This window comes from Phymastichus coffea, unplaced genomic scaffold (genome assembly GCF_024137745.1).
Source record: "Phymastichus coffea isolate CEN01 unplaced genomic scaffold, Cenicafe_Pcof_1.1 PCOF00065, whole genome shotgun sequence".
Classification (NCBI taxonomy): domain Eukaryota; kingdom Metazoa; phylum Arthropoda; class Insecta; order Hymenoptera; family Eulophidae; genus Phymastichus; species Phymastichus coffea.
The window spans coordinates 598,749-619,924 of NW_026706876.1; the positions used below are offsets into that span (position 1 = coordinate 598,749).

Below are 21,176 nucleotides of genomic sequence, written 5' to 3' on the forward strand. Positions count from 1 at the left end.
TGGTTGTCAAAAAAATTATGGTTTTCTTGTCAAAATTCATGAAAATCCAATTTTTTGGAAAATTTTGATATTTCAACTTATTATAAATTAATATCACTTACAAGTTTGAATATTAAATAATATGAGATCAATTTGTTCCGATTAACAATAACTTTACCACAAAAAAAGTATTTGAAGTATGCAGGGTTGGGCGATTCTGTCAAAAAGCTTCCGGCAGTTGACGCAGAATCGTCCAACCCTTGAAGTATGCGGCAAATTTAACCTTGTAATCAATATAAATTAATAAGTCAATTTTACTCCAAGGTTTAACCGTCTCTAGTGCTTGCAACCCGAGTAAAATCTAAGTCGATAGTTTTTATCGATCAAAGTACTGCGAATAAATTTTGGATCGTTCGGTTCATGAGTTTCTTGAAAATAAACATTTACAAATATTTCAAAATTAATATTTTTGAGGATTGGAGATTTGTTTATATGACTTTACAATTAAAAAATAACAGTTTAATATATTAGTTTTGAAATATCATTTACAAATAGTAGTAGTAGTAGTATTTTATTGCTCGTGTATAGTCTTCACGGCCTTTTACAAAAATTTCCATTTACATTATTTCTTACATTCTAAAAAACGCTTACAAAAAACTATCTTCGCATAAATGCTTCGCTACAATAAAATCCGCAAAAAAAAATTTGCTTTAACAATATAAATATTATCATTTACAAATATTTATTTTTAAGGAAACCAATAAATCGGATAATCTAAAATTAATTCATAGTACTTCGTTCGGCAAAAATTATCGATCTAAATTTTTCTTTTCGAGTTGCGGGCACTACTCATTAATTTACATTGATTTATATATCTATGGAAGGGTAGGGGAACCGTTAAGGAATACATATTTTCAGGAAAATGAGTTTTTATGAAAATTTTTATATAAAGATTTTCTGAATTGCTGATTAAGAATCGAATTCGAATTTAAAAAATACAAGTAACGAATTCAACATGACAGCTAAAATATTAAAAATTTAAAAATATTTTGAAATTGGTACGTAGGGTTTTTGGGGTTGGGTTACGAATCTGAACTCAAATTTAGAGAATTCAGTATTTAGAATACCGGTTCCAATATGATGTCTAAAATGTCGAATAAAAAGAAATTTCGAAATGTTTGTTGGGGTCGCTGTATTTCGACTCTGAATTTGATGAGGTAAATATTTCGAAAATGCAGGTGAATATTGTAATATGGAAAATGAAAAGAGTTAAAAGAACTTTTCTCAAATTTTTGCTAATCGTGTAAAAAAATAAAGAATTTTATATTTAAAAATATTCATTTGTTTAATCGATATAATCTATAAGAAACTTTTAAACAGTTCCATTAATTTATATTTTAGATAGAATACCTAACTATAACTGATAAAACGGTAATCAATAAGCCATATAAATATTTGAAATTTTAGTTGCTATCTTGGAACCGCCATTTTCAATTTTCAAAATCTGAGTTTAAATTCGTAATGAATGAGCACAGAAAACCTCGTATACCAATTTTCAGAGAAAATTCAAAATGATTCAACATAGATACCTAATCGGCATTAAAAAAATCAACTTTCATAAAAAATTCGAACATATTTACGTTAGTTGAAACGCCACGCAATTTCAGTCATCCAACAATAAATCGATGCTTAAAGTTTTTGTATAAAAGTCAGTCACAGGTAATTAAAAGTTTAGGATTGTGATTTAGAATGCTGGAAATAAAAGGAGTTTAATCAGCAAACTTGTCGGTACATTCGGCTGCAGCAAAAAGACAAAATTCGACTGTGCAGCAGCATTTGGTCTTTCATTTGAAAACTCACGTGCTGAAAAAAGCGCATACCTGTACACACGGACACACACCTGCTTTGAAAAGCATTCGAAATTAAGAAAAAAGGCTGGTAATTTTGCAGGGAAAGGAAAAGCTGGGCGCTGTACAGAGAAAAGCTAAATGTCTGCTCTCGTCAGCTCGCTTCTTGGAGGTCTAATTGCTCGGTAGCCGCGCGCGCGATCCACGCAATTAAAGTCGGGTTAGCTAGGCACGTGGCTCGCCTTGCTAAGCAGCTTTCTTGTCTTTTTTCTCTTCTGCTTTTCAAAGCGCGCTCTCTCTTTCTTTTATTAGTTTTTATTGCGCGTCGCCACGTTGCATGCGAGATTGGCGTGCGGAGCGAAGGGACGCTGCTAATAACTGCACAGCTGGCTACACGGTTAGCTATATGTACGCTGTACAACTGCGCGACATTTGTTTTTTCACAAGACGCGTTTCTAATGTTTAAATGTGTGGGCAATAACTACCGTATACCTAAATATTTATCGAGATTAGAGCAGACTGATGATCGCATACATAGCAGCGAGGTGATGAGTTATTGATGCCAGGAATTAATGCCATTCTCTTATTGGATGAGCTCATTTAAAATTCACTATGCGATAATTACGGTTGAATTCACTAATCACGTTTTCGAGTACCAGCATATTTTTCAATTCGAACTTTAATAGAAAAAGACGCGCGAAGAATATGCCCAGAGAAACTTATTAAGTAACACGGCTAAATGTGTTTTACAGAGCCAACATCACTCGTAGTTTCAATTACGTGAATTTTCCGACACATAAGCGTTATATAGAGGATGCATGTAGTTTGAGTTGACATATGATTAGCAATTAACAGAACGATAAGCGCAGGTGCGCGTATGTGTAGCAGTAGTGTGGAGTACGTATGGGCTTTCAGACACATACGCACCGATATATCCATCAGTAGTACATGGACGTCTCGTTGGACTGTATACATATTTGTCCAACACACGTCTGGAGTATTATACGGACAAGTGGATTTCGGTGGGTTGGATTGCCTCGCGCGGTCTAAATTTCCTTGACCTGTTATGCGATGCGGATGGATATACGTACAGGTGTGTATGTATATAGCCTCTCCGTCCTCACTTTCCCGATAAGACGATACATTTGCTAGTCAAATAAATGCATTAGCCCGTACTACGCATTGGCTGTTGTGACGCCCAACGAGAGAGAAGCATTGTCGAGCTTGCAGCTATTACTCGTACACTGGATTACACTTAAGCTTGCATTGACGTTGCTGCCGATACACAGACCAATCTCGTTTGCTAAGTAAGTACGTGTGTACCTTGATGCTATTTGGACACTTTTGCAGTTTTGGTAAAATGATTTTTCATTAATGTTCCTCAATAAAATTCACAAACGTCGATTAAGTCAATTGTTTCCGTGATTTTGCAAGTGATAGCTGGGAGTATTGCATAACCGCATTAAAAGCTGTAGCAACAACGTGTTTAATCGTGCAAAATAACAAAGCGGTGTCTGAATAATTGACGGCACATCCAATTTATTATCTTTTCATTATGCTTTTAATATCATGTAAAAGTTATGCACATAAATGTAAATTCATTTTTTTTTTTCATAATATTTTTCATCATTGGTCAACGAAGAGCATTCTTTGCTTATTTTCGTCGATCGTTTGTCAAAATCATGACAGAAAAACAACATCGATAAATTTCTATACTTTTCATTATAAATTAAATATAACAAGAAAGAAAAGTCGAATATAGACACGTAGCTTATGGTTCAAACAAAGTATTGAATAAGAAATAAATTTTCAGTATACTCATTTGATAATCATCACCGAATCGTAGAAAAACAATGACATCGAATTGGAAAGTAATCGTCGTTATCCTAAAGCGTGGTACATGGAGAAGTATTTTTTCTTTGAGTAATTTTAAAAGATTGCAAAGCTAGCCGCATTTCCGTTGCGCCTAACGACAATACTGTTTGTCTCTTTCTTTTTCTCGTGGTCCCGCTTCTTTAGCCCTTCTTTTAGTTTGTCAGTGTGTGTACATATGCCCTTCGTCTATATTCACTCCCGAGTCTCGTTCATTTCAGTCTGCCAAGTCATTAAGAATGGCACGACAGCTCCAATCAAAAGCTTTGTTGTAGACTTGCGTCTTCTCTTTATGGTGAGATATAACCTTACATTACAAGGGACTAGTAGTGGCATAATGTTTTTATCGTCGGTTTCCCTTTATTTAAATAATTTTTGGTTGTTGAAAAAATCACGTAGAAAATCCGGTTCTTCTTACTTTTTTTATGTAAACGAGGTTCAAATTTTTACTTTCTGTACAAATTGTACAGAAATGAATCTTTGATGTTGTCAAAACTTCTTTTGCGTAAAGTACTATAAAATATATTCTGTTGTCGAATAATAGCAAATATTGTTCTATGTGGAAACCACTTGAGAGATGTAATAATGCAAACAATGCTGCGTATATCTTACCAGAATACCAAGAGAAATCAGTTATATATATGAGCGAAACAGCCGAGAATTCTAGTTAGACAATAATATTCAGTATCAGGCAAGAATGCATGTTAGTCAAAAGAAAAAGGACAACTATTCTTCGAAGAGTCCTCACGCTTATTAGACTGGAAATTTGGAAGACAATAACACATAACTTGGTAATTTCACTCGTCGCGGGTATATGTGTTCGGACCGAATTCCATCGCGTGTACAAAGGGCGTACGTAGGGCAAATTAGTGACGCCTTCCTACAGTTTATGCCCAAGTGTGCTACACTCCTTTGTCGTATACTCATTTAGCGAGCCAACTATTTCATTCTCTACCGCTATTGAAAAGGGCCACGTGTGTAACGAACAACTTATCATGGCCGCCCGTCTATTTTTCTCTCTCTTCTAATTGTTGGGCTGCCCGCTTTTTTTGTTCTTTACCGAGCAAACAATTGCACGCGAAATACCTTGTTGGCATTATACAGCGTAAATTATACATAGCACTTGTGGAAGTTATATAAATGAGGAGATACTGATATAGAATATAGTGGAGTTGAAGTACTAGGCTTGCGGGTTTTTGAAATGTTTACACGTGAATTAAACTTGACGATCGAACCTAACTGCGCGAAAATGTAAGCTTCACTGGTTTTGCTTTTCGATTCGTGCGGAATATCGGTTTTTTTCGCGAAAGTGGAAAGTTTAATTTTGCTCGACGGTCGTTGTAAAGTACTGAAACAATCACCGTTACCTCGTGAGTTATTACATCATTCAAAATGAACTGTTCTGCGTCAAGAGTTCTCTTCTTCTCTAAATTCTCATTATGCAGTTAACTGTCGAGTATTAAACTGAATGGGGAAGAATTGAAGTCAAGAGCTTGGTTTATTTTGAACGAACTCGTTTGCGTGAAGACGTTGGGTTAGAATGAAGTTTTAAGTGGTACAATCCACACGAAATGAAACCGTATATACTTCCTTCTTTTATATGTTGAAATAATTATCTCGGCGGCCGGATTGAATGATGGAAGCTTTCGATAAACTCCCTTTTTCTGTCGTTTGAAAAGCATTTTGATTTGTTTTGACGAGTCACGGATGACAGAACATCAATGAAAATTTTACGTTTTCTATTCGAGCAATATCTATCGTTGCATAAGATTCCTTTGAATCATAACAGACACTCGTTATTGAAGACACCGCGATGAAAAGTTTATTCTGTTTCTTCATACCAATTCTGTCAACTTCACTTGTAATTTTAATTGTAATTGTGGCATTCATTGTTCTGCATAGGAAATCGATGCTATCCACTGCAAACGTGCTTTTATACACGCATATCAAGGGTCGGTTTAGTATCAGCTGAATTTTGCTCATTTGTTTATAAATGTAAATGTGACGAATAAAACTATATGTATGTATGTATGGGGGGTCTTATAATGTTGATAATTTTAACTACTTACTAAAGCTTCATTTTTAACATAATTGACTCTTATCGAAGAAAACAATGAAAATCAAGTTCAAAGATGTCCATCTTATATACATCAATGGGCAATTCGTTGATGAAGACTCGATTGATCTTTCTATGAACTTTATCAATACGTTATGATGTAAAGCAGTTGTTTTGAAAAAGGTTTCGATCGGAAGTGAAGGTATTGTTAAATCAATTTTTACGGATTTAACTTAATGATCTAGTTCTATTGTACGCGTAGATTTTAGGTTTTATTCTAAGCGCGCCTTAGGATATTATCGATTGCATACGCGTATCAGTATGAACATTTCCATTTGTAAATTGAAAGAACAATTGTTTTAGGGTGAATATGGAAATGAAGGTTTTTTGCGGTATACATGGTTATGTTTTCAGTTATTTTCCCATACAATCAATATCGTTTAATATAAAAGTTAATATTAAAAACGTGAAAATAGTTAGAGTGCAGTTTTTTAATATAAAAATACTTCAGATTATTGCTTGTCACAATGAAAACAACTGAAAAACAAACAAAATTAATAAGTCTATTACATAATTACAACGCCTAATCTGTGCCACAATCAACAAAAATAAACGCTATTCGAAACAACAAGTTACGAAGTTCCAGTGCATAATTATTTCACTGTCAGCGATAATGAAATTTTGAGATGGCTATAATGATCATCATAGCGAAAATTCCAGTTGAAGAACGTACGGCCATTATCAGGAGCGGATAGCATCATATAGTTCCATCACGCAAAACATACTGTTAATTAGTGGACGGGAATTGGTGAGAGACATGCGAAGCGCACCTCGTTTGCGGAAGAGAGAGCTTACAAGCAAGAAAGTTGGGAGTAGTAAGGATAGGGTGTACGTGGATATTTGTTCTTCAACCAAACAGCCGCTGAAAGATAAAAGGCTGTCCTTGAGAGAAATAGTCAGACGTTTGTCTCTAGGTATGCGACTGACTCTTGATGTATTTTATCCTGTTTTCCTTGTCGTACATCTAAACTTTGCTGCGGCACGCGGCAAAAGGGGATTCCTAAGCAAATTAGTCGAGTTCGCCTCGGGCCATACACCTCCAGCTCTGCGCCATAGCGTTTATTTGATGAACTTGTCGACTACTGATTACTTGACTTTCTTTATTTTTGTTCTTTTACTTTTTATCTTTTTCTCGTAAGCTAAAATAACACACACGTAATGATGTCGATTACACCTGTCTTTGCGTGAGCTTCCGATTGATTGTTGCGGGTACTTCCAAGAAAGATATCGGCTCGTATTTTATTGGATACAAGAGTGACATTGAATAATCTTTCGAAGTCAGCCAGTGTAGCAAATTAGTTTTCACTTTTATTTAATAAATATATCAAAATACTGACAAATGTCGAGATTACAACATTAACATTATTAAAACATATTATCAAATATAATAGCAATAACCGAAACTCGTTTTGCTTGCCAATTGTAATTACAAATACTAAAATAAATACAATTTCAAATTCAATACGTCTCAAATATCAAATTCATGACAATAATGTCAAATATCTGAAAACTTGATTCTATGAGTTGTTTTCATCATTTTTCATTTTCCAAGTTGTTTTTATTGTAGAAGCATTAGTGAAGACTTTAAATCAATGTTTCTTTCACAATGATTTGAATATAAACTGAGAGATGAAAGGGTATCTTATAGGTTTAATTTACCAGTTTTGAAGCTTATATTTAAATCATAAAGACTTTATCTCAAGGGTCTATTGATGTTAAATAAATTGTTTCCTCGTCTGGCACGATTAAAGCGCGACAACACCCGACTAACGTGAAATCTAAATCTTTCAGTTAATTTTCAAATGAAATACAAGTTTCGTCAGAGGCACATGATAAAATCTACCAAAAAATGCACTTTTCTGATAACCAAAATGGAAAAAATGACCGTACTTTTAGATCAAATTTTGTTTGTTTTACGTTTTATTTCATGACGAAAAATGCTCAGAAGCATTACAAAAGTTTATTGCGACTTTATTTTCTGGATATCACTTGAAAAAGTTGAAAAAGAAAAACACCAGAACATTTTCTAACGAATGATTAACCAGTCTTGGGGAAGGCTAGGAAAATTTCTATAAGCACATATAAAATGATAGTAAAAATGAAGACCTTTTCGTGTAGAAAAAGGTCTCGTTCAATTAAAGCTATTCGATGTAAAGCGATCGACAAATTATTAATTACGTAAATTTTCATTCTTTTCTTCAAATTTTCGAAATTGGTTATTGAATTTTAACAGCAGGTTGAAATTATGGAATTCATTATTCTAAAATAAATTATTTAATCAATGGTTTCATTTATAAATAATTAATTTATGATTTGTTTTCAAAAGAATGAATTCCATAATTAGGAACAATAAATCGATATATTATTTCATGAATACAAAACTAATAAAAATACATTTCATTTATATGGTCACTGGACAATTTATACGTATGGCGTTAGAATCAAATTAGTGCAAACGATAAATTTCGAGAATTTCACGAAAAAGTAATTTGACCATAGCTGTGCATCCGATAGCTTGAATTGAACGAGACTTTTTTCTGAGTAAGGATCTTCATTTTTATTATCATTTAATGTTCTCAGAAATTTTTCTAGCCTCCTCGTGAGCTAGTAAATCATTAGTTGGAAAATGTGATTTCTCATATTTTTCTTTTTTGAATGTTTTGAATGATAGCCGGAAAAACTGCGATGTTCCTGAAAATTTTTCATTATTTAATAACATAGAAAACAAAATGATTCGATCTAGAAGTTGGAGCATTACAAAAATTTTATCGATTTTGGATGTTAGAAAAATGCATTATTTTGGCGGATTTGGTTTTACGAAGAAGAATTAGTATCTAGGAATTTAATCCGAATTAGCGGACAGAACAAGGCGTAAAATCTTAATAATTGGTAGATCTCAGTGGGAAATAATCCGTAATATCGCTAAACAAGCATTCCATTACAACATTATTTGCACAAGCTACCGTGGGCGCAGCAGCTAACATATAGATAGTACGTATAACACATAATAATATCCGTTGGACCCTCCTTACTGGAGCAAAGTCCCTCACGTTAAGCTGTTAATACTCGGTTAACGAGGAGGGTCGGGCATCCGCTTTTAAGCGTGCGCTCTGACTATAACGAGACGCCGACCCAGGGAATAATAGATGAGAGCTCGGCGTTTTTTGCCCAAATGTCACTTTGGCTGCCTCTTCGTCTTCTGCATCATTGATATTTAACGCATTGTGCTAAATAATTAAAATCGCAATTGCGCCAAAACTAATTGTCCCGTAGCGTCTATTTTTTACACGTTCACGTGCGCTATTACTCTTCTGTAAAAGCTCAGTTCTACAAGTTAAACATTTACCAAGACATGAATTTTTTTCACATTCATCAATTTTATAGTTTTTCGAGGTTTTCCGGTTACTGATTCAAATCACTACGTCGAAGCAAAAATTACATCTTGTTCGCGTTTTCATTACCTTCAATTATTTACGTATTGTTACCGTTACAACATCTTCATTACCTTCTGTGTTATTAATGAAAAAAACTCATTAATTACGTTTATTTGGTCTATTTTGTTTACAAAAATTTTTTAGCAAATTTTTGTGTACGATATGACAAATTTAATCCGCTTACTATCCTTTATAAAATAGTGCAGTCTATATTCTATTGAAAAGATCCCGATTGAATGCAGTATTGCGTATGTCGATCGGGCAAGCAAACTAAGATTCTATTCGCCTGTATACTAGAAAATTTCTTTCTATAGGAAATACATATAGCCTCGTCTAATAGTATACAAATATCTGATAAAAATATAAAAGTAGAAGAAGAAAAAAGAGTCCCAGGGATTCAGAGCGTTTTATTCGGCACTCCTGTAATATATTACAGGAATTTTTATTCTTAGTTCATAGATTTTTTATCTAGGCTTGCACAAACTAACCGTGAGAGTTTTATTTTCGTCTTTTGATGGCCTTTCTTAAATTTTTTCAGGTCAACCGACTCACTTTGGCATTTATAACGTTAGCTCGGTCTCTCTCTCTCTCTCTCTCTTGAGAAATTGCACGACCTTTTAACCTTTTTCTAGACTCATCTTCCTGGTTTTTTCTTCGCGTGGAATTCATTGGTTCGATACTCGTTATGTGAAGTTGCTTTGCTTGTATCGATTCGTCACTCAACTGCTATATACTTCTTGTTATGTATTAACTTCTCGGGCGCGCGCGTTTCCACTTTATTTGGAGCGATTTTAGCCGCACGTTCGTTCTTGATGAGCTCCCCAAAGTCAATTGTGCTTGAGAGATGCTGCTGCTGCTGCTGTGCGCACGAGAAACTAGGCTGCAATTTTCTTGGTTGTTGTGTGATCGAGTATGTGTGTAGTAGCTGAATTGACAGTATTTGTGTGATTCGTCGTTACTTCATCAATGCTTTTGGACAAAATCTTCGTCAATTAAAATTGATATAATTTATTTGATTATGTTATTTGTAGTACTAAATTATTTTTACAATGAAACGCTTTTGACATAGCCTATAAAATGAGCCTGGCTAATTATTGAAGATAATTAAAAATCGTAATTACGTCGTTTTAAAGATATCTTTTAATGTTAAAAGGTGTCGAAGGGTTACAGCTCAGAAAAAAAGCGCTTGTTTATGGATTAGTGGCGATCGAGACACGCACTGCGAATGTGTAAACGCGATTATTTTAAAGGATTTGGCTCAGTGCGGAAGTGTACAGAGCAGCACCTTTTAAGATTAAGAGGATTACTGGCTATTTTTTTCCCGTTGGTACGTTGCTTTGTGGAACAATCAAAGTTTTACAGGAATTTCATTTTTTTTTCAGCCAAAACTGCTTGAAGAATATTATAGAACACATAGTCTTTCACCATGAGAAAAGCGACATGATAAAAATATCGTTTTTGTGAATGGAGACTGGTGTGTGAGCTAGCTTATGCTTCCATTAAAATGTATTGAATACTTTTTGAGAATTTTTGAATACTCACAAGCTTTGTTCTATGACATCTCGCGCATTGACATTATAATTTCTAATGAAAGCTGAATACTTAATTACTCGTTGACATCAGCGAATAATTGATGATAGTTATATTTGCTAACAATTTTACGAGAGAATTGATTTCAGTTCATCAAATATAAACTGGCACAGTATGGCGCAATGGCATATTTATAACCTGCACTTTGCAAACGGCTTTTTCACAGAAGCCAACTTCAGTTCGCGTCATACATCCGTATATTTGTATCAGCTTTAACATGATACACCGAAATTAAGGAGCATCTATATCGGGTACCGGCCAGTTTTAATCGCTCCATTCTCTCGAACATTGTTATTTGAAACGAGCGAAAATTTCGTGATGGCCTCGAGCTTCCAAGGTCTGTCTCGAGAATTGCTTAAATTTCAGCACGTTATCTAACCTCAAGCAAACGACCTACAGTGAGCGTACTCATAAAAAGTTATAATAATCATGACTTCGGTGGCTTGTTATTCCCACGAGGACGATGCCGTATCCGAGCGTTCCTCTAAACAAATGGTCAACTGTTGCTGCTGTCATTACGACCCTTTCGACGACGACACACCTGAGACAAGAATCAAGGACTTGTCGTTTGCCTTGAGGAAACTCTCGGCCATGAAATGTCAGATGAGGAAGTGGAGACTCGAAAGACTCGAGCTTGAGAGTCAACTTAGAGTACTGACCAAAATTCTTAGGGCAAACGGTATGTTTGAGGTTATATGCTTTTTTATACTTGTTGTTATATCAGCAGAAAGCCAATGCGATTTTGCTGAATACTTTGCAATTATGGCTTTGCAATTATTCATCTTTCTTTTTTATGTATGTTACAAATACCAGCAGTATATAAAATATATTGAAATACCACTTTTGAAATTTTCGCACTATCGGATGCAACTGATTATTCAACAGATCCGTCGTTAATATTTATTCTATCGATTCGGTGTTATTCGTTAATGAATGTAATTCATTGATGGCTAAAGGCAGTTTGTTGAATTAAAATTGATAAAATATTCGATGATTACTGTCTTCAGAATTTTATTAATGAAACTACATCTTGGCCAACATAACTGACAACCAAGATTTAGACATTCTACTGTTTCTTGTCACTCGTTGCGTAGATTTTCTGTTAAGAACTAGATGTCGGATATCCTTGAGATATTTATCTTCAGAAATGCCTCGGCTTCCATGAAAACTGTTCAATCTATTACACCACTTACTCGTTTTTTTACTCACCAGTGTAGGCGTCAATGTGGATACGGTGCTAAAAGTGGACCCGTTAGTGACACATCTAAGAGCTGAGTATCAGAAACTTGAGAACCTTAAAGCAGCACTAGAGGACGAGGTGAGAGACTTGAGGGAGACGATTAAGGAACGCCAATGTTTTGAGGATGAACCTTGCAAGGCTGTGATTTACGCGCGTGAAAAGATGCTCGAATTACGTGCCCGATGCGCCACCGAGAAGAGACGGTAATGCACCCTTTCAGTACTTTAGACTCACAGAACATTGATCAAAGAGAATCATAACTGTTATATATTGAAAATGAATCGATTCTTCAGTTAGCATTTGAAAAATGAGGATTTAATACTAGCAGTCTACTTTCTTCATTGTAAATTAAGAAACCTAAATGAAAAATAATGCATTTTAATGCTGAATCACTGATTTCAAACTGGATATACTGTTAAAAGCTAGATTTAATGATTTGCTTTTTGAGAGAAGCGAATAATTTGATGGAAACTCTATCTTACTTACTATTTACATTTGATACAGCAAGGCGTGTTTATAAAAGAAAGTCTGTGCATTGTCATGAAAGTTCCATCTTTCATCTTGAAAAGTTTCTACTCTGCAAAATCAAGCCCTCCATTTGAGTGCCACTAGCTCATTGTCCATCATACTTTTTACATCGTAGCCGTCGATAAATAAAGCAATCTTTCTCCGTTGTGTGAAAAAAATAGGTTGCGAGAGACAATGGGCAATCTGCAATTAAAACTGGAGGAGGCTTCGGCGAGGCTAACGAACGAGGTCGATCAGCAGCAGGTGTCCGAGAAATCGATTGGCGAACTTTGCTCCCAACTGAAAAAGGAAAACAAACGCCTACTCGTCGAGGTCGAAACTTTAAAGTGAGCCCTAGTTTCTACACCTCGATTCGTTCGTTTAATTACACCCAGAATCCAAGTACGACTAGAATTAAGTTTCTACGAAATTTGAAATATCTGCTTTTTTCTTCACATTTTGTTTCTGCAAGATTCGGTATTTCCTCGAGAAAACTTGTTCACTCGGAAGATAAATCGGCATAAGAACATCTGAGACCATCTCTGTACATTAATCAATTACAAAATATCAAAATTAACGCTCATCTAAAATTGAGTAATGTGAATATTGATTTTGCACATTACTCAGGTTCGAAAATGTAAAATTAATGTTGATAAATAATTCTAAAATCTGAGTATAGCATAAATTTCGTTATAGAAAATTTCAGAAATTGGAGAGTCCCAAGACTGTTGATGTGACTAAGTTGTGTGAACGAATGCATGCTCTCGAGTGTGAATTGACTCAGATGCGACATCAACTTGCCGAGAGGGACGCTATGATTCAAGATCTAGAGAAGAGATTGCAGACTCAACGACGTAACTCTACGCAACTTGAGAAGGTGGCTGTTAGTCAACGAGCTCTTGGTGACCAAAATGTTGCAATAAAAGCTAAGCAGAAGCAACAAAACGAGATGGTAATTGTTATGTGCATTTCTTGGTTTAGCAAAATTTTTTTACTCAAGGGTTCTGCTATTTTTGATCCTATCTTTTCTGCTTTTTCTAACTTCAAGCCTCGCTGTAAACCTCAAGCCTAGTGATGGATTATTTAGATTGTCGCGACTTATTAGAAGAATTTTATCGAAATATTTATGCTTGCAGACGTGACACAATATTAATTTGAAAATTGTGATGTTTCGATTTGATTAATTAAGTTCGTAATGTATGTTGATCAAAATTACTTAAACTATGTTTAAAATGCGATTTTTTTAAATAAATGAATAGAATTGATTGTCATACGAAAATAAACGTCTATATTTTATTTATTCTTCAATTTAGTTCTGACAAAGCCAACTTTAGCTAACTCAGTTATTAAGACTGACTTCATAAGTTATAATCGTAAATTAAGAAATTAAGTCAGTCATCGTAGTTACAATTTTCAGCACTTCTATAACTCTATATTTTGTCAAAAGCTATTTTAAGAAATCTGTTAACTTTGATAATGAGCTCAACCGATCGCACTGTAAACTAATATTAACTTAGACATTCACGCGTTAATATTTCATGTGAATTAAAATACCTATAAATTGGGTTATCGGTATTTTTCGTCTATCACAATGTGAATTCTTAATGGAATCATAAATTTTAAAGATTTAGTGACGTTAAATGGTCTACAACTCTGAAGCATTGGCGGATTGATTTTCGCGAAACAGCCGTTCTATAGTCACTGTTCTCGAAATTCAAACAGTGGAATTCCTAAACAGTACAAGTCTCAACTGGACGCCGTGAAAGTCGAGTTGAAGAAAGCTCAAGCAAGCAATCGGAACCTCGAAAAAACTTTGGAAGAACTTGGCAGTGAAAATGCTATACTTCGAGATTCAAAAGCTCGCTTCGAAGCTGAACTCGAAGAGCTTCGCCAGAGATTACAACAAAGCTCGGATCAACTACAATGCGCTAAAGAAGATGAGACTCAAATGAAAGCGGAACTTGACAGATTGCACAATCAAGTAATGAAGAGTCAGGATGAATATAAGAGGATTGCGATTGAACGGGACGAATTGGCGAGACAAATTCATACAACTCAGGAGAAGGCTCGTAACGAAGCTGAAGAGTTGAAGGTAGAACTTAATGCTTGTTGTTGTGAACTTGATGAGATGCGGTAAGTTTTTTCATCAAAATCCTATTACATTCTAGATTTGTAGTTCATTTTATAAATGCATAGTGATTCACAACTTTTATGAAACACGTAAAATAAGAGCTTCAACGAAAATCTGTTAGACGGGATCTTTTACGCTACGTAGCATCGAAAAATTATATGGATTAAAAGCCATATCAGAGATCGGTTTCTAAATTGCATGAATCCGTGAAAAGTTTTGTGTCTGATATCGATACTTTTCTTAATTCGCTAATTCGATTGTTGTATGTTCGTAGTATATAATTAGAGAATTTCTTTAGTTATAGATTTTGGATTTAAGTCCAAAGTAGTAACATCATAGTTCATCGTGAATATTAAATAAATCTTGTAGCAAAACAATCTTCTCTTCAGGTTGTAAATTTGTTAAATAAATAAAAAACAATAATTATAAATCTTAAACGTTAATTAATCAGACGAAAGCTCAAAGAGTCGAAGATAGCTGCTGAAAGTGCTGAGGCTTGCAATTCGGAGTTACAGTGCAGTTTCAATGCTTGCACTAGTACTAATAGTAAACTTACAGCTGAAATCGAGCGTACAAAGGAAGAGCTTCGCAAGCTTAGTAAACAATTGAAAGAGACAGAGACATTGCGTGACAAGTTAAATGCAGTCAGATGTGAATTGGACAGGTAAAGTGCCTTTGCAAAATATAACAAGGCTTATTATATAACGGTAAGAATTTATTCAATATTGATTTAATAATATACATTTTTCGTTAAATTTAATATTTGTTACATCGGAAAAAAGCATCACTCATAATAGAAAACAAAGAAAGTCAGCATTAAATAAATAAATAATTTGCACCAGTTGATATTTTTGCAACAAAACTATTTTCCATTGCTATTGATTCTGGTTTTAAAGATAGTTTTTGATTACCCACCAACGTATGCATTTTTCAACTTGACAGCTTGAATAAGCGATTACTAAAAACAGATTGACGACTGCGAATGCAGCCACTAATGCTGACAACTCGTGCTTGAAGACAGATAACGTATGGTTAAAGAAGAGCGTCGAGACGTTGAAGAAAACGAAAGAGGCTTTAGCCTTGGATTTGGTAAACGCCAAAATCGAAATGCAATTGGAAAAGCAAACGCTAGCAGTCGAGGCACGCAAACAGTTGGCAGATACCGAACATGAATTAAAGACTTGTCGCTCCGAGAATAAAAGGTTGAAATGTGCAGTAAACGAAAGCAAACGAAAAACCCAAGCTGAAATGGTTTGCGCAAGCAAGGTGCTGAAAAAGGAGATTCAAGCGCAGATCGAAGGTACGATTTATTTTCTGTGAAATGTAAGCTTCTCCATTTTCAAAATTGATTTTCTATTCAATACAGCGCTCTTATGAATCTCTAAGTTTTTTCATTTTATGTCTGATTATACTTAAATATTACTACTTAAATTAGATGAATCCATACCATTTATTTATCATTGCTTTTTCTGAGATTGAAGAAAAAATTTGTAGCAGTACTTGCACAGGTAGTCTAATCATATTTACATGTAACTTCGCTTACGAATTACTATTTCTAGCTGTAAACTGCGTGATGGAACTCATGAATCATGCCGAGGGTAAAATGACTAGACGACCTGAAATGTCAGCGCGAACAGTCAATAATACATGTGACAAATGGTCCATGCCCGAAATAGTTGAGTTGTTCGACAGTTGTCGAACATTATCGGAGGAAATTTCGAAAGCTGAAAAGGTAGCCAAGAATCTTAAATCTAAAACAGTGGATATATCAGTAGTAAAAACTTTTGAAGAGGAAATTGTACGTTTTGTAAATTGGTCAAGTTTGTATTTTTGTAATTAACTGTAATCAGTTCTTCTGTTTCAATAGCTCAGCATTATAGGCGAGTTGGAAGAAACGAAGTCGTTTTTGAAAACACTGCAGAAAGCACAACAGGTACGTACATTTCAATGTGATTTAGTTTTATTGTTAGATTATATAGATAGGTGTAAATTGACTCAAATACGAATAGAATAAGAAAAAATCATGTTGAAACAATGATAAATTACGAAAATGATAATTTTCGTACAAGATAAAGTAAAATCGGGATTTTTTTTCCAACATTCAACTAATTTATTTAAATAACGATTAGACATTAATGATACTTTCGACAGATCTTTATTCAAATTGTTTAAAAATAATAAAAAAATTACGCATACGTACAGACCTGTTGATGTCGAAAAAGTTGACATCTTGTAATAACTGTAGCGAAGATAAAAAAAATCCTTTTCTATCTCGGAAGTGCCAACAGTGTCATTGATTTGTTGCAAGATGTCTAAATATTTTCCAAGTGATAAATCAACGACACTGTTGGCATTGCCACATTTCTGATGCAAATCAGTTACATCAGTATTTCTGTAATTCAAAACGAAAGTTGGAAAGCAAAATTAATGTCTCGACGTACATCACCGCAGTCAAGCAAGTCCAACGTACCTCGACGTGCATTTTCCAACGCAATCTCACCCTACATTCTTTCGCCTGAAAAGCAACTAGTTAGACGAGGATACATTGCTCCCTTCGATCCCGATTCATGGCTCAGAGTAGGGATCATATTGACTATTTGGAAATTCAACGTACAATTGATAATCAATATCTTTTCTATCAGTCTCTTAACTTGATGGAGTTGGCTGAGCTACACGAACAAATCTGCGTAATCACTTTGAATATAGTATCGGACAACGGTGGAAATTTGCAAAGGCAAATTGCCGAAAGACATCGAGAGGTGACGGTTAGGTCTACGAAAATTAGACTTGCTTTGCTTAAAGAGCAGTCGCGACTTGCTAGTATAGCTGATGAGATGAAACGCGAGTCTAGGTTCACACTGCATATTAGGTAATTGCATCATAGTTTGTTCAAACATTATTTAAAGCGAGTAAATTAGTTTAGTTTTTGAATGGACTGGATGGTCATATCTTGACATGAAAGTATACGTCGATGTGACTTGATGAAATTAACAGATACATTTTTGAATTCATAAAGTATGAATATTTAAGTGACGTAAAAAAAAATACAGTTGGGGTTAAAAATTCATATCGTATAAATGTAATCGCTCGTATGATTGTGAAATGAGAGCGAACATTTTTTATAGATTTCTGCAGTAATCAAATAATGTAATTTTAATAACTAGCCATATGTATGGAATGCGAAATAATAACATCGAAATGATTTCTGGTTTCATTTATGTTCAGCAATGTAGATTTATTGAAATGTAGATTTATTGAAATTGTATTAGTATAAACGTAGAAGATAGAGGAGGTATTCACTGTACCAATGATTAACTCATCCGCAGCTTGGACGCGAGAATGCTAAGAAGGAATAACGAGAGGCCGATACTTTGCTGCACTAGGGAGGATTGCTTGCACGTGGGATGCGCTGTTGACTTTGATCCAGACCGCTCTCGTCGGAAATGAGCCAGAGAGCCGTCCTCTTTTTGATTAATTGCCCACTGAACTCAGTCGCGCGCGTCTCATTAATCAACATCCTGCTTAAGAAAACACGCTATCCTGTGGACACTCCTTTCTCAGCTATCTCTTCTCCTTGCTTTTTCTTCCCTTTTTGCCGAACCTCTAGGGGCTTTGTATATCGAAGAGAAGCTAGAAAAATGTCTTTTTCCAAGAATTCATTTTCCTTGATTGCGTTCGTAGCTATGTATCAAATTTGTACTGTGTGAATTATTCCCAAACTAAGGATTTTGTTAAGATTAATGTGGAAGTTATTTACGATTATTCATATTTAAAATGTCAAAGTATCGATCATGTATAGACGTCTTGTAACTAACTTTCTAACAGTATCTCTTGACGTTCAAAGTTCATTAAATATTTTTCAAAACTTTGTATTTGTTACTTGATTCTTTCGTCTAATAGCTTCTGTTTCGAATGAATTATGCATATTTTATCATATGAATCATGTAAGTTCTCTAAAGCCTAACTGTCCTCTAAATCAGAAGCTAATTGATTTTAGGATCCGTTTGAATTTCAAACATCTGCAAATATAGGATGTAGCAAAATGTAAAAAGAAAGCGAGTTATGATTACCAGTGACAATAAGAGTGATGCTCTTGGAGGTTTCTAGTAGGTAGAAAGGCAGAGAAGAAAAACAATTTTCTTAGAGTGACGGTCAACAAATGCGGTACGCCGCTTAATTGGATTGCGCGAAAGCGAGCAAGCGAACGATAAACGAGGCTCGGCTTTGCGCTCGATTGCTCGCTTTGGTTTGACGATCGTACCGCATCACAAGATTGCTTGGTTAATCTTTGATTACCCCAACGATTTTTAATGGATTTGCCTATATTGCTTCTATTTAAAATCTGTCACTGGGTTATGGTGTGTTACATTAACGAGTCATTGCAGATGTTTTGTCATGCAATTAAAATAGTAGAAAGTGATAGTTTTATGGAATTAAAAACTCGTTGCATCTACATATAAATCTGAATAAAGCAGACTCACATAAGTTTCCGTATAGCAGCATTTTTAGTCAAAGAAACGAAATAAAGACATATTCGTTAGATTTTGTTTCATTAATTTTGTCATTGATTTGGTCTTACCTTCTGATAAACTTTTTATTACAATCTGATTTCTTTCAATCTATTTCGTAATTTATTGATGAAAATCATTTTTTACTATCTGATTAACTTCGTAATAATCAATTTTTCAATGCTTGAGTACTTGAGAAAGCTAATGATTCAAAACTCGTCGACAATGCTGGATGTGAATTTCGACGAAAAAATGCATCGATAAATCAATATTAACTATACATTTCCATAATTATCAGATTCCAGTGAATGAAATTGGAATTCGGTGCAAGTCGAAGGTTGTCCAACGCGCGAACTTTGGTCTGGTCGCGCATAAAACAGAGTAGGTATCAGCGAGAGGCGGCTGCTTCTATCGCGCCACATATAATCCGAAAGTTCGTCTAGTCGTCGTTGGGGCAAAGACCCGAAACCGAGTAGAGGAAGCGGTAATAATGAAAACAGGTCACGCTCGCTCCCCGAACTGGGCGAATGCCAATGCTAACCACTGACTACTCCCTCTCTATATCTGCCTGTATGTCGGGCTTCGCTTTCAAATTATTCCCGGCAGAGCTGCACAAAAAAATAATTAACAGAGAATTTCGCGAATTAAAGCTCGTCTTTTATTTGTTTCTTTTGCTTTTCTTTTGACGAGATTTTTGCGTGATCAGAGCCGAAACAAATAACGCGCTTTTGTTGTTACTTGTGACAAGTTTTTTTTGGTCTCCGCGTCGAAATGAGAATTACTAGGCGAGAAATTGTTGCGTGGATATTGTAACGTTTGCCCGGTTGGTTTGTGAATTTTCCGTTGGTTTCCTCTCTCCGTTGCTTTTGTTCCCGTCGCATTGGCTGGAAAAATGCGCGCTGCTCTTTCCTTTTTTGCTTTTGGTTTTTGTTTCGCTTCACTATGGCACGGCATGGCGAATAATCAGAACGGTATTATACAGGTCGGAGCTTGATTTTTTTCACGTGATATATCGCTTTAACTCTCGCGAGTGCTTCCGCGATACGTTGCGGCGTTTCGTTGTCGCCGCCGCCGCATGCGCAGTGAATTAAGCTCAGCCTCAACTACGTATACATGCAGCTCGGTTTTTTTTCGACAAATATCACAGGTTAACGCACAAAAGAATTTTCTCCTTTCTGGATTAAAATGTAGAATTCCTTCTCTGGTGCATGCATAATAACGCCATCCATGTACGTGTAGCGCTGTTACGAAAAAGCTAACAGCGATAGATATGAAAAATTTGGAAAACCCATTTGCCAAGCAAACGAGGTTGGCCGTGAGAGAGTGTGAGGGGGGGGGGGGGAATTCGGCGGACGGATATGAAATTTTAGCCGCTACTGAAGAGGGAGGGGAGGCGCGGCATCGATAAGTTATTTCAGCATAGTGCACGTCCGCCCCGTATTTCAGCAGAATTTCACGAGAGTACCGCAACTACGCGCAACGTCGGCTCTTTTCAACCACCTGTTCACGTTCTCTTTCTCTCTTTCGCCGCGCGGGGATGCATATTTTTTCTTTTCTTTCTCTTTCTTCGTCGAAGAATGCAAGTCTCGTTTTTACTCCTCCTCTTCGCACGCGAAGAAAAAGAGTGCTAAAAAAAGAGGGAGGCTTCATTTCTGGGGTTGCGGAAGACTGAAATGCTCGCACTCGCGAATGCCAGTTTTATATAGAGAGAGGTGATATTGTTGCCAGCGAAAACGCGCGCTCTAGCTTCCGTCGGGCTTTTGTGAATGGGACGATATTTTTCTATACATTTGCTTATGCGCAAATCGCAATTCTCGCTAAAATGTGGGAAGATTTTGTCTGTAGCTTTGCAATTTGTTTCGATCATTGGAAATCTAATTTTAATACAACGGAAATGTCAAGTTATTTGTTGCATGACATTTTCAAATGTAACGTCAATGAAATACGCAATT

At 35.4% G+C, this 21,176-nt stretch overlaps 2 protein-coding genes across 6 annotated transcripts in view; one reads left to right on the top strand and one right to left on the bottom strand.

Annotated features, from left to right (window-relative positions):
• LOC131667397 (protein ST7 homolog) overlaps positions 1-21,176 on the bottom strand; it is a 172,120-nt gene that overhangs the window by 5,562 nt on the left and 145,382 nt on the right. The window lies entirely within an intron of this gene.
• Positions 3,031-13,665, top strand: LOC131667400 (uncharacterized). The gene is made up of 6 exons (XM_058940792.1): positions 3,031-3,133; positions 11,298-11,517; positions 12,056-12,281; positions 12,768-12,932; positions 13,282-13,537; positions 13,634-13,665. The coding sequence occupies exons 2-6, from the start codon at positions 11,331-11,333 to the stop codon at positions 13,655-13,657; spliced, it is 858 nt and encodes a 285-aa protein (XP_058796775.1). The 5' UTR covers positions 3,031-3,133; positions 11,298-11,330; the 3' UTR covers positions 13,658-13,665.